The 12,699-nt window shown below is 46.8% G+C and overlaps 2 protein-coding genes across 3 annotated transcripts in view; one reads left to right on the forward strand and one right to left on the reverse strand.

The window, feature by feature from the left end:
- The window catches only part of LOC118366914 (adenylate cyclase type 5-like), a 133,685-nt gene that overhangs the window by 9,461 nt on the left and 111,525 nt on the right, over nt 1-12,699 (reverse strand). The window contains exons 10-20 of one of the 2 annotated variants that reach the window (XM_035749749.2): nt 12,111-12,255; nt 11,016-11,113; nt 10,162-10,249; nt 9,134-9,250; nt 8,708-8,866; nt 8,355-8,530; nt 7,287-7,307; nt 6,864-6,996; nt 6,528-6,791; nt 6,079-6,283; nt 4,440-4,564 (exon numbers count right to left, since the gene is read on the reverse strand). In XM_035749749.2, coding sequence (XP_035605642.2) covers nt 4,440-4,564; nt 6,079-6,283; nt 6,528-6,791; nt 6,864-6,996; nt 7,287-7,307; nt 8,355-8,530; nt 8,708-8,866; nt 9,134-9,250; nt 10,162-10,249; nt 11,016-11,113; nt 12,111-12,255 — 1,531 coding nt within the window. Of the gene's footprint in view, nt 1-4,439; nt 4,565-6,078; nt 6,284-6,527; nt 6,792-6,863; nt 6,997-7,286; nt 7,308-8,354; nt 8,531-8,707; nt 8,867-9,133; nt 9,251-10,161; nt 10,250-11,015; nt 11,114-12,110; nt 12,271-12,699 lie in introns of both variants that reach the window. The other variant, XM_052493608.1, reaches the window with a different exon arrangement.
- Nucleotides 1,157-6,673, forward strand: LOC127915091 (uncharacterized). The gene is made up of 2 exons (XM_052493611.1): nt 1,157-3,303; nt 6,538-6,673. The coding sequence occupies exon 1, from the start codon at nt 2,093-2,095 to the stop codon at nt 2,840-2,842; it is 750 nt and encodes a 249-aa protein (XP_052349571.1). The 5' UTR covers nt 1,157-2,092; the 3' UTR covers nt 2,843-3,303; nt 6,538-6,673.

A 12,699-nucleotide genomic window follows, 5' to 3' on the forward strand; every position in this document is an offset into this window, starting at 1 on the left:
AGCACCACGCATCAGGCCTACAGTGCGCCTCGCCTCTCCTGTGCTGTCGGAGTCTCCCGCCTCTCCAGCGCCGTCGGAGCCTTTCTCCTCTCCTGCTCTACCGGAGTCTCCTGTCTGTTCCGCGCTATCAGAGCCTTCCTTCCCTTCCGCGCTGTCAGGAGTCTCCCCGCCTGTTCAGCGCTATCAGAGCCTTCCTCCTCTACAGCGCTGCCGGAGCCTCCTGCCTGTTCGGAGCAGCCTGAGCTGCCAGTCTGCAGGGAGCTGTCAGTCTGCAAGGTGCTATCAGTCTGCATGAAGCAGCCAGAGCTGTCAGTCTGCAAAGAGCTGCCAGTCTGCAGGGTGCTGTCAGCATGCATGGAGTCAGAGCTGTCAGTCTGCATGACACAGTCAGAGCTGCCAGTCTGCAAAGAGCTGCCAGTCTGCAGGGTGCTGTCAGCCTGCATGGAGCAGTCAGAGCTGTCAGTCTGCATGACGCAGCCAGAGCTGCCAGTCTGCAAAGAGCTGTCAGTCTGCAAGGAGCTGTCAGTCTGCAAGGAGCTGCCAGTCTGCAGGGTGCTGCCAGTCTGCATGAAGCAGCCAGAGCTGTCAGTCTGTATGAAGCAGCCAGAGCTGTCAGTCTGCAAAGAGCTGCCAGTCTGCAAGGAGCTGTCAGTCTGCAAGGAGCTGTCAGCCTGCATAGAGCAGCTAGATCCGCCAGTCAGCCATGATCTTCTAGATCTGCCAGTCAACCAGTCTCTTCCAGATCTGCCAGTCAACCAGTCTCTTCCAGATCTGCCAGTCAACGAGTCTCTTCCAGATCTGCCAGTCAACCAGTCTCTTCCAGATCTGCCAGTGAACCAGTCTCTTCCAGATCCGCCTGCCAGCCAAGATCTACCGGAGCCTACTACCTGCCTGAGCTTCATCCCAGTACTGGGCTTCCTCTCAGTACTGGGCTTCCTCTCAGTACTGAACAGGGCTCCGGGCAGCCGAGCGGAAATGGAGGAAAACTCGCCTCCCTGCGGACCTGGCATCCTTTCACTCCCTCCTCTCTACATTTTCCTCCTCTGTCTCTGCTGCTAAAGCCACTTTCTACCACTCTAAATTCCAAGCATCTGCCTCTAACCCTAGGAAGCTCTTTGCCACCTTCTCCTCCCTCCTGAATCCTCCCCCTCCCCTTTCTGCAGATGACTTCGTCAACCATTTTGAAAAGAAGGTCGACGACATCCGATCCTCGTTTGCTAAGTCAAACGACACCGCTGGTTCTGCTCACACTGCCCTACCCTGTGCTCTGACCTCTTTCTCCCCTCTCTCTCCAGATGAAATCTCGCGTCTTGTGACGGCCGGCCGCCCAACAACCTGCCCGCTTGACCCGATCCCCTCCTCTCTTCTCCAGACCATTTCCGGAGAACTTCTCCCTTACCTCACCTCGCTCATCAACTCATCCCTGACCGCTGGCTACGTCCCTTCCGTCTTCAAGAGAGCGAGAGTTGCACCCCTTCTGAAAAAACCTACACTCGATCCCTCCGATGTCAACAACTACAGACCAGTATCCCTTCTTTCTTTTCTCTCCAAAACTCTTGAACGTGCCGTCCTTGGCCAGCTCTCCCGCTATCTCTCTCAGAATGACCTTCTTGATCCAAATCAGTCAGGTTTCAAGACTAGTCATTCAACTGAGACTGCTCTTCTCTGTATCACGGAGGCGCTCCGCACTGCTAAAGCTAACTCTCTCTCCTCTGCTCTCATCCTTCTAGACCTATCGGCTGCCTTCGATACTGTGAACCATCAGATCCTCCTCTCCACCCTCTCCGAGTTGGGCATCTCCGGCGCGGCCCACGCTTGGATTGTGTCCTACCTGACAGGTCGCTCCTACCAGGTGGCGTGGCGAGAATCTGTCTCCTCACCACGCGCTCTCACCACTGGTGTCCCCCAGGGCTCTGTTCTAGGCCCTCTCCTATTCTCGCTATACACCAAGTCACTTGGCTCTGTCATAACCTCACATGGTCTCTCCTATCATTGCTATGCAGACGACACACAATTAATCTTCTCCTTTCCCCCTTCTGATGACCAGGTGGCGAATCGCATCTCTGCATGTCTGGCAGACATATCAGTGTGGATGACGGATCACCACCTCAATCTGAACCTCTGCAAGACGGAGCTGCTCTTCCTCCCGGGGAAGGACTGCCCGTTCCATGATCTCGCCATCACGGTTGACAACTCCATTGTGTCCTCCTCCCAGAGCGCTAAGAACCTTGGCGTGATCCTGGACAACACCCTGTCGTTCTCAACTAACATCAAGGCGGTGGCCCGTTCCTGTAGGTTCATGCTCTACAACATCCGCAGAGTACGACCCTGCCTCACACAGGAAGCGGCGCAGGTCCTAATCCAGGCACTTGTCATCTCCCGTCTGGATTACTGCAACTCGCTGTTGGTTGGGCTCCCTGCCTGTGCCATTAAACCCCTACAACTCATCCAGAACGCTGCAGCCCATCTGGTGTTCAACCTTCCCAAGTTCTCTCACGTCACCCCGCTCCTCCGCTCTCTCCACTGGCTTCCAGTTGAAGCTCGCATCCACTACAAGACCATGGTGCTTGCCTACGGAGCTGTGAGGGGAACGGCACCTCAGTACCTCCAGGCTCTGATCAGGCCCTACACCCAAACAAGGGCACTGCGTTCATCCACCTCTGGCCTGCTCGCCTCCCTACCACTGAGGAAGTACAGTTCCTGCTCAGCCCAGTCAAAACTGTTCGCTGCTCTGGCCCCCCAATGGTGGAACAAACTCCCTCACGACGCCAGGACAGCGGAGTCAATCACCACCTTCCGGAGACACCTGAAACCCCACCTCTTTAAGGAATACCTAGGATAGGATAAAGTAATCCTTCTCACCCCCCCTCCCCTTAAAAGATTTAGATGCACTATTGTAAAGTGGCTGTTCCACTGGATGTCATAAGGTGAATGCACCAATTTGTAAGTCGCTCTGGATAAGAGCGTCTGCTAAATGACTTAAATGTAAATGTAAATGTAATGTAATGTACTGGGCTTTCTCTCAGTACTGGGCTTTCTCTCAGTCCCGGGCTGCCCCTCAGTCCCGGGCTGCCCCTCAGTCCCGGGCTTCCCCTCAGTCCCAGGCTGCCCCTCAGTCACGAGCTGCTCCTCAGTTCTGTGGGGTTCTGGGTGAGGACTAGTAGGCCATGGTCGGCGGCAAGGGTGGATTATCCCAGAACGCGAAGGGGAGGAACTAGGACAATAATGGAGTGGGGGCCACGTCCTGAGCCGGAACCGCCACCATGGACAGACGCCCACCCGGACCCTCCCTATGGTTTTGAGGTGCGTCCGGGAGTCCGCACCTTAGGGGGGGGTTCTGTCACGCCTTGGTCATTGTATTTTGTGTTTTCGTTATATTATTTGGTCAGGCCAGGGTGTGACATGGGTTTATGTTATTGTATTTTCGTATTGGGGTTTGTAGTATTTGGGATCGCGGCTGATTAGGGGTGTTGTTAGGCTTGGCTGCCTGAGGCGGTTCTCATTCAGAGTCAGGTGATTCTCGTTGTCTCTGATTGGGAACCGTATTTAGGTAGCCGGGGTTTCGCTGTGTATTTCGTGGGTGATTGTTCCTGTCTCTGTGTAGTGTTCACCAGATAGGCTGTAATAGGTTTCACGTTCCGTTTGTTGTTTTGTATTTTGTATAGTTATTTCTTGTGTCACTTAGTTCATTAAAGTCATGAGTAACCACCACGCTGCATTTCGGTCCGACTCTCTTTCTACAAACGAAGAACGACGTTACAACAGGAAGTTAAAAAAGCATGGTCGCAAATTGGTCTTCCAAATGGGACAATGACCCCAAACATACTTCCAAAGTTGTGGAAATGGCATCTGGACAACAAAGTCAAGGTATTGGAGTGGCCATCACAAAGCCCTGACCTCAATCCTATAGAACATTTGTGGGCAGAACTGAAAAAGCATGTGGGAGCAAGGAGGCCTACAAACCTGACTCAGTTACACCAGCTCTGTCTGGAGGAATGGGCCAAAATTCACCCAACTTATTGACCCAAATTAAACAATTTAAAGACTATACTACCAAATACTAATTGAGTGTATGTAAACTTCTGACCCACTGGGCATGTGATGAAAAAAAAAAAAAAAAGCTGAAATAAATCATTCTCAACTATTATTCTGACATTTCACATTCTTAAAATAAAGTGGTCCTAACTGACCTAAGACAGGGACATTTTACGAGGATTAAATGTCAGGAATTGTGAGAATGAGATTAAATGTATTTGGCTAAGGTGTATGTAAACTTCAACTGTATATATTCAAGATAGACATAAGGTTAGAAAAAGCTATGCTCCCATGTGCTTTATCAACAATTTGTGAGCCTTGGGTCTTCTTCATAGTCAGAAAAAGGTCACAGAAGAAATCCTAGGTGTGTTATCAGTTTCTACCATGCTGTTTCTCTGAGTTACCTGGATCCTGTCAGGTACACCAGTGCTGTCCATGCGGCTGGCAACGTTGACGGTATTCCCCCAGATATCATACTGGGGCTTCCTGGCCCCGATCACCCCAGCCACCACTGGACCCATGTTCAGACCTGGAGCAGGTGGACAGGGATATGGTTCAGCATGTTTTTAACTTCTTATGGCTGCAGGGGCAGTATTGAGTAGCTTGGATGAAAGGTGCCCAGAGTAAACGGCCTGCTCCTCAGTCTCAGTTGCTAATATATGCATTATTATTATTATTATTATTAGTAGTAGTAGTAGTAGTAGTATTGGATAGAAAACACTCCGACATTTATAAAACTGTTTGAATGATGTATGTGAGTATAACAGAACTCATACGGCAGGCAAAAACCTGAGAATAAATCCGAGGTTGTTCGATTTTCAACCCAGGCTCTATTGAATTCACATTGGGATAAGAATGAAGTTGCACTTCCTAGGGTTTCCACTACATGTCAAGCGTCTTTGGAAACTTGAATGAGGCTTCTACTGTGTTGTGGGACTGAATAATAGCTGAATGAGTCAGGTTACTGGCAGAGAGCCATTTCCTGGTCACGCGCATTCCACATGATATCGACTTGCGTTCCGTTGCTCCTCTAGACACAAAGGAATTCTCAGGTTGGAACTTTATTGAAGATTTATGATAAAAACATCCTAATGATTGATTCTATACCTAGTTTGAAATGTTTCTTCAACCTGTAATATAACTTTTTGAAGTTTTTGTCCGAAGTAATGCTCGACCTGCACAAGCATTTGGATTTGTATACCTAACGCGCTAACGAAAGTAGCTACTTGGACATAAATAACGGACATTATCAAACAAATCAAGCATTTATTGTGGAACTAGGATTCCTGAGAATGCATTCTGATGAAGATCATGAAAGGGAAGGGAATATTTATCATGTAATTTCTGGTTTCTGTTGACTCGAACATGGTGGCTAATTTGATTATTTTTCTGAGCGCCGTCTCAGATTATTCCTTGGTTTGCTTTTTCCGTAATTTTTTTTAAAAATCTGACACGGAGAGGTATATCTATAAGGAGAGGTAATATCTATAATTCCATGTGTATAACTTGTATTATCTACATTTATGATGAGTATTTCTGTTGAATCGATGTGGCTATGCAAAATCACTGGATGTTTTTGGAACTAGGGAATGTAACGCGCCAATGTAAACTCAGATTTGTTTTATATAAATATGAACTTTATCAAACAAAACATACATGTATTGTGTAACATGAAGTCCTATGAGTGTCATTTGATGAAGATCATCAAAGGTTAGTGATTTAATATTATCTCTATTTGTGCTTTTTCTGACTCCTGTCTTTGGCTGGAAAAATGGCTGTGTTTATTCTGTGGCTTGGTGGTGACCTAACATAATTGTTTGTGGTGCAGTTTTTAACAATATACACAGTATGTATAATACACATTTTGGGGGGTTTCAGGGTTATGGGCCAGCAGTTTTTTTTACAGGTTAGGTAACATTTTTACCATTACTCATTATACATTTTGTGAGGCATCGCTTAAGCATACCATTATTCTCATAACCCATTGTCACATCAAAATTAATAACAAGGCAAAAAAATGATCTTTCCTGTAGGCAGCCTTACCTATCTTCATCTTAAAGTTATTGAAGGAGTGTTCGTTGATGTACTTCATCTGATCCATGAGTCTCATGGCGTAATCTGCCAGGGCTCTGATGTGTGAGCGGCCTTCCTTGTCGTAGGTAGAATCGTTGAGGCCAGAGGCAGCCATGTAGGTACTGCCAATGGTCTTTATCTTCTCCAGCTGGCGGAACTGGTCCTCACTGATGATCTGGGGCAAGAGGGGAATGGGGAAGTGAGTGGTGAGAGAAATAAGTTTACTAGTTGCTTTACTTGGGTTAATAGCATTGAAATTGTTAGCTCTCTTTCAACATAACTGGGTCCAAGAATAGTCACTAGTACCCATAACGGTAGTTTATATAAGGAGTAATATGACAGAAAAGAGATATATATGCACACGCACACGCACACACACATTGTCAGCTCATCATTCCTCTCTCCTCCTCCCCTGTCACCTCGTCAAAGTCTGCAATGATCTCATTGAGCAGCCGGAGACACTCCACTCCCTCGTTGTTGGCTTCCAGCTCTACGTAGAACTCAGAGAAGTTGGAGATGGAGGCGAACATGACGGCCACACACTCACAGGACTGGTAGTAGAGCTCGTCGTTCCGACGCTCCCGCGCCAGGAAGTGGGCGGCCACGTCTTTGGGGAGGATGTTGTGGAGGAGGCGACGGTTGTAGGCCTGTAGCTCCTCCATCTCCTCTTTCTCCTCTGTGGCCTGGAAAGAGGGAGGAAGGGAAAAGAGGTATCAATGACCTTGGACATGGCCCAGACACACACACACACCTACCTGTAGTTTCCAGAGGAAGTCGAGTCTGGCTGTGGACTCCACCTGCTGGGCGTGTAGATACAAGGCCAGGACGAAAACAGTGATGACTACAGGAGTCATGATCTTCAGAGGGACCTTAGAATCCATCACACAGCTGGACAGAGAGGACAGATACCACAGATCAACTACAGAGATCAATTAAAGGCATGCCACAGCACTCTTTAATCACTTATCTAATAACACTAGATACTACATACCATTACTAAACAATATACAAGTTCACAACACTGCTTATCAATGTTATCTAACTACTTTACTTGAGGCATATGAAAAACCAGGAAGATCTATAGGATGCATTAAAGCTACAGTATATTGGATACAATCGATCTCAATCAATTTGTGTGTTTCAAATTGTTTAGTAGTGTTAAGCTACATAAATCTCACCTTGTTCCATTTATATGCTCACTGTGAAGAGAAAACAAAGAGAGCACATTTTAGGGAGAGTGAGAAGCAGGGCGACCGAAACCTCCACTCCATCTGAAGATGGATAACGGTAGACAGCACCTGGCGCTTGACTAACCAAGTCATCCATTACATTAAGTAAACGCACCACTAACCTCATATGAAGTTTTCATTTAAATCTGCTGCTTGCATGTTGTGAATAACTGGCCTGGTTTAGCGCAATACCATTCTATCCCCAAGCCATAAGACTGCTAAATAGCTAACACACACAGGTCTCTTCACACACACACACACACCAGTGGAGGCTGCTGAGGGGAGAACGGATCATAATAATGGCTGGAACGGAGCAAATGGAATGTCATCAAACACCTGGAAACCATGTGTCTCTTGTATTTGACACCATTCCACTGATTTGGCTACAGTCATTACCACAAGCTCACCGCACATTCATACTGACTACACACGCACTCACATACAATCATCATATACGCTGCTGCTGCTACTCTGTTTATCATATATCCTGTTGCCTAGTCACCTTACCTCTATACATATCTACTCCTACCACTCCAGTATCCCTGCACATTGTAAATATGGTATTGGCACTGACCCTATATATAGCTTAATTACTTTTGTGTTCTTCTTATTTCTAATTCTCATGTTTTTGTTCTCCATTATTTTATAGCACTACTGGTATTGATGACTGCATTGTTGGTAAAGAGCTTGCAAGAAAAGCATTACACTGTACTTGTGCACGTGACAATAAAACCTTACATTTGAACTGTGTGAACCTGAGCCAGCACAAATCCCTACACAACACTGTAACCTTGTTGTAAAGTCACCTCATGATCCCACAGAAACACAATAACTTATGTCACTAGTGTTGTGAAGGTAGATACCAGCACACTGTTGAATGCTCCTGCAGTTTTATTGTGCAAGGTGTCTTATCAAAGGCTTCTGCGAGAGTATTCAACAATGTCAGGGTATCGACTTTCTTTAATGGCTTGACTTTTTTTTGTACCTGCAAGTTAATGGATTTTCTAAACTACTCACATAGCGTTGGCCATGACCAGCAGGTCTACGTTGTCGAACAGGCTGACCTCTGGCACTTCCATGATGAGGACGTAAAAGATCTCGATGAAGAGCATGAGTAGGAGTTTACCTATGCTGCTGACCTGCAGGAAGACTGAGCTGGCCAGCAGGCTCAATAACACACAGGAAGAGAAGTACTACAGAGGGAGGGTGCCGGGAGGAGAGGGGGGGGGACAGAGGGAGTGAGAGAGATGTCAAACATTTGCAAATCTTTTAGCATGCCATTGTGAAATTAATTGGCCGCTTCTGGCGCAGAGTCAGTTTAGTGAGGATGACTGCTCAAGCCCAGCTGGGCACGCACACCACACACACACCTCAGGGAAGTTGCAGTTGGGTGAGGGACTGCCACAGAAGCCGTCTAGTGATTCAAGGGTGTAGTTTAGGCTGCGTGCATGGCAGGCGTTCACACTGCTGCGACTGATGTTCAGCTCCCAGCTCAGACAAGTCCTGAGGTCTCCAGTACTGCAGGTGAACTAGGGGGCAGAGGGCAAATGGGGTTAACATGATTATGAATGACAACTGGGCAGTGTTCAGCAGGCATGAAACATCTGAACTTGTCAAATAAGTAATACTTGTTTTTGTTTTCTGTTGCAAAAATGTTCTGCTGCGGTGGGCCCTAATGAACACAACCCACAGATGTCAAACACTCATTAATGCAGAAGCATGTAAAGCTTTGCTGTCTGGGTTTTCCCCTTCAAAATATCTGTGCAACCATTTGGAGTGGAGGCCCAGTGACTTACAATGTTGATGAAGGCAGACAGAAAGACCAGGATGATGGTGAAGACTCCCACCAGGGTGCTGTTGAGTCTGGACTGGACGATCCTCTTGGACAAGGTCTGGAGAGGCACCGGGAAAAACTGTCCCGAGCACAGGGGACGGATGGAGAGGACATGGTAAGTAGGTCAGTCCATGTCATCCCAGAGTTACTAGAGAACGTTGTGTTTGTATCCTACAGGCCACAATACCAGCTATGACTTTCGGCTGCAATTCAACTCATGTTGGTTGAAGTGCTGCCCTACTCCTCTCCCACAAAATCAGACTCCTTACAATGTGGGGTTCATGCACGCAGAATTTTCTTTGGAATTCTAAAACCCTCACTTTTCCAGAGCTTACAGTGCCACAATGGTAATATTATCAAACCCGCTTATCATCTCATCAGTTTACAACTAAAGAAGATCATAAGCCTGTTGTTCTTGTTTCCAGTTCCCATTTAAAGGCTTATTTCATTTCTCCCAACCCGACCAATCGGCCAATGAGGAGAGAGCAGGAAATGAAATATCCAGAGGGCCCTCCAGGAAAAACAACACAGCTATTACATCATTAGTCCGCTGCCGTCATTCTCAAACATCCTTAACTGACAAAACAGTAATATCCCTATTGTGAGTTTACGTCCACTTCAATCTTTCGCCCAATTACATGCCAGTTCCTTTCTAAATGCCTCACTAAGCAGTCTGACTCTGACTGTGTCTCTCCAGGGGACTGCTGCTCTCAGGGCAGTTAAAAATCAATACCATCCACCAAGCAGGTTAACCTGCTGTGTGATTGGCCCAGTCATGCTGTGGAAACAGACCTGTTATACTGTGAGATACAACATTCCCAGACAGCCACAGAGAGCTCCCACTGCGCCAGTGCGTCAGGCTAAGGGCTAGAGCTAAATGGGTACTTGATAGATGGGCAGTGCTGTCGCCCATTGTCTTGTGGTATAGACGTCAAAGTATGAGGAAGCTTCCCAACACAAACAAATTCCTGGGAAAACATAAGTACTCACCCCAAAGCAGGAGTAGACTGCTGAGACAAACATGACAGCCACCAGGATGATCAGACAGGTGGTGTAGAACCCAATCATCAGAGTGGAGCTTAGGAGAGAGAGAGGATTACAGAAGTGATAGGAGAAATATGAGTAAATACATCTGAGACAGAGAGAGAGGTGAGACAAAAGGATCAAGGAAGAGGGGATAATGAAAAAGGAATGGTGAAGAAAAGGGAGCAGGGAGAGAGAGAGAAAGATAGAGGGGTACACACTTGAGGGGCATCCTTGAGAATGAACAAACAGCCAGCTGCCGGCAGCCCCAACGGTACCCATCAGCCCCTCTGGCAGAGGAGAGGAAAGGTGGTGACAGCAGGTGACGGGACATTCATTAATGTCTGGGCCAAGTCCCTGTACTGGGCCTGTCTGGGACTGCCTTTCCTGGGTCCCCTCAAGTATCAGCTTCATCTAGGTCCTGTCTATCTCAGTCTCCTCCTCTACACATCCCCAAAGCCCTGCCCTCAGCCCAGGAAGAGCTAGGGCTCCAAGTTGTGAATGATATGGGAGATATGCACTGTGGTTCACTAGCTATAGTGTATGAATATCCACTGGGAGAGATTCAGTACTTACTGTGGTACTATAGTGTATGAATATCCACTAGGATAGATTCAGTACTTACTGTGGTACTATACTGTATGAATATCCACTAGGATAGATTCAGTACTTACTGTGGTACTATACTGTATGAATATCCACTAGGAGAGATTCAGTACTTACTGTGGTACTATAGTGTATGAATATCCACTAGGATAGATTCAGTACTTACTGTGGTACTATACTGTATGAATATCCACTAGGAGAGATTCAGTACTTACTGTGGTACAATGACAATCTGGATGAAACATATGAAGAGGAAGACGAGAGAAGCGCAGGCCACGTATGCTCCAAATCTGGAGTCCACTTGTTTGGAGTACTGAAGGAGAAACGGAAATGGAAAAATATAAGAGCAGAAAGGTAAACAGAGGCTTGGCTGTGCGCTTCACATCTCACTTCAAACCCTTTTCTACAGTATACTGACACAACAGCATCACACTGTGAGAACAGCATGGTAAGGTTTCCACAGCTGAACTGCAATCCATAGCCTAATGTATGGTATTCAGGAGGTCAATTATGAGATCTGTAGGTGGACAGGTAATGGAGGAGAACAAAGGCAGTGATTATCTCTCCCACAAAAGACTGGACTACCGGCTGGGAGTAGACACACAGAGAGGGATTTTGATCCTCTCTAGGTAGCCACTATACAGCCCACCATACCCGACCCTCCGCGGTGTTGTCTGAAACCGGGATAAGCAGAGAAGAGGGAAAGCCTGAAAACCGGATGCTTCCATTTTTTCCCAACCCCGCTCAAGCGTTTATTTTATGTCTGCTACATTAGGTTAACCAGACCATGACGAGAGACTGACAGAGGGATGAGAGAGTGAGAGGTGAAAGACAGCAGGTTGAAAATGGGGCCTCTTCTCTTTCGGTCGGGTATCACCCTCTCTCTCCTTCCCGCTCACCTTTTATGCATCTTCTCTTTAAACCCAACAATGTTTACCCCCCTCTCTCTCCCACTCTCCCTTCATTTAAGCTTTACTTGACATGCCCTGGATATGTCAAACCAGTGAGTGGTGTAGCAATTTGTAGCAGAATTGCTTGTCTTGACAAGGGCCCTGCATTTTTCAATTTTTACTGACCATGACACCTGACAAAGAAAAATCCCTTAGTTATAGACTCACACTAAACCTTTTTCCTGGTCGGGCCATGAGGTCACGAAAAACGCAAGGCCCTGAGTTTGACAATCAATTCTGACACATGAATACACTGCTCACTCGTTTGACATACCTACAGCTAAAGATCTATCCAGAAAATTCACTCAGGGCACTAGTCTGAATATTTCGAGTCACTTCCCTGGAGGAGGACGTCAGTACCTTCTTCTCCAGGTCTGGTTCTCTGAAGGTCAGCAGGAACTTCTTGACATGTTCTGAGCGTAGCCGGTCGATACTCCTGGCGTCGATGGCTCTCCCTAGGAACTCGTCCACCTCGTCCTCTGGGTTCAGGTTTTCCTGCGTGTTTCTGAAAATGAAATGTCTAGATAACACAAGACGAGGAGACACTTTTTTGTTTTCTGTTTCAGGCCATCACAAGAGGTCCTATGTCTCTATGGGCCAGCCCGCCCCCAGTCCTGCAACCACAAGCTACAACTTAACTCCACACTTCACCACAGAACTGCATCACCACAATCAATTGAAATAAGCAAAGTGATTGAGATCATCAGACCACTCTCATCATGTTAGTTTGATGGGAATAATCGGTCATTGAATCAGCAGTGTATTGTTTGACCGCATTAATTACAGAGGCAATCTGGCCTATTGTCAGTGGATCAGTGGACAAATTCAAACCAGGTGATAAGAATGTTTTATGAATAACAGATTGAGATCACTGTCAACTCATGGTTATGAATGTCATGGCCATGTCATACAAGAAACCTGGCAAGTTGGATGTTCTGTTCGTGTTTTC

The sequence above is a fragment of the Oncorhynchus keta genome, chromosome 34 (genome assembly GCF_023373465.1).
Source record: "Oncorhynchus keta strain PuntledgeMale-10-30-2019 chromosome 34, Oket_V2, whole genome shotgun sequence".
In the NCBI taxonomy this organism is placed as follows: domain Eukaryota; kingdom Metazoa; phylum Chordata; class Actinopteri; order Salmoniformes; family Salmonidae; genus Oncorhynchus; species Oncorhynchus keta.

Excerpts from the sequence above, each read along its gene's own strand:
- LOC127915091 (XM_052493611.1), top strand. The coding sequence starts at position 2,093 with ATGACGGATCACCACCTCAATCTGAACCTCTGCAAGACGGAGCTGCTC.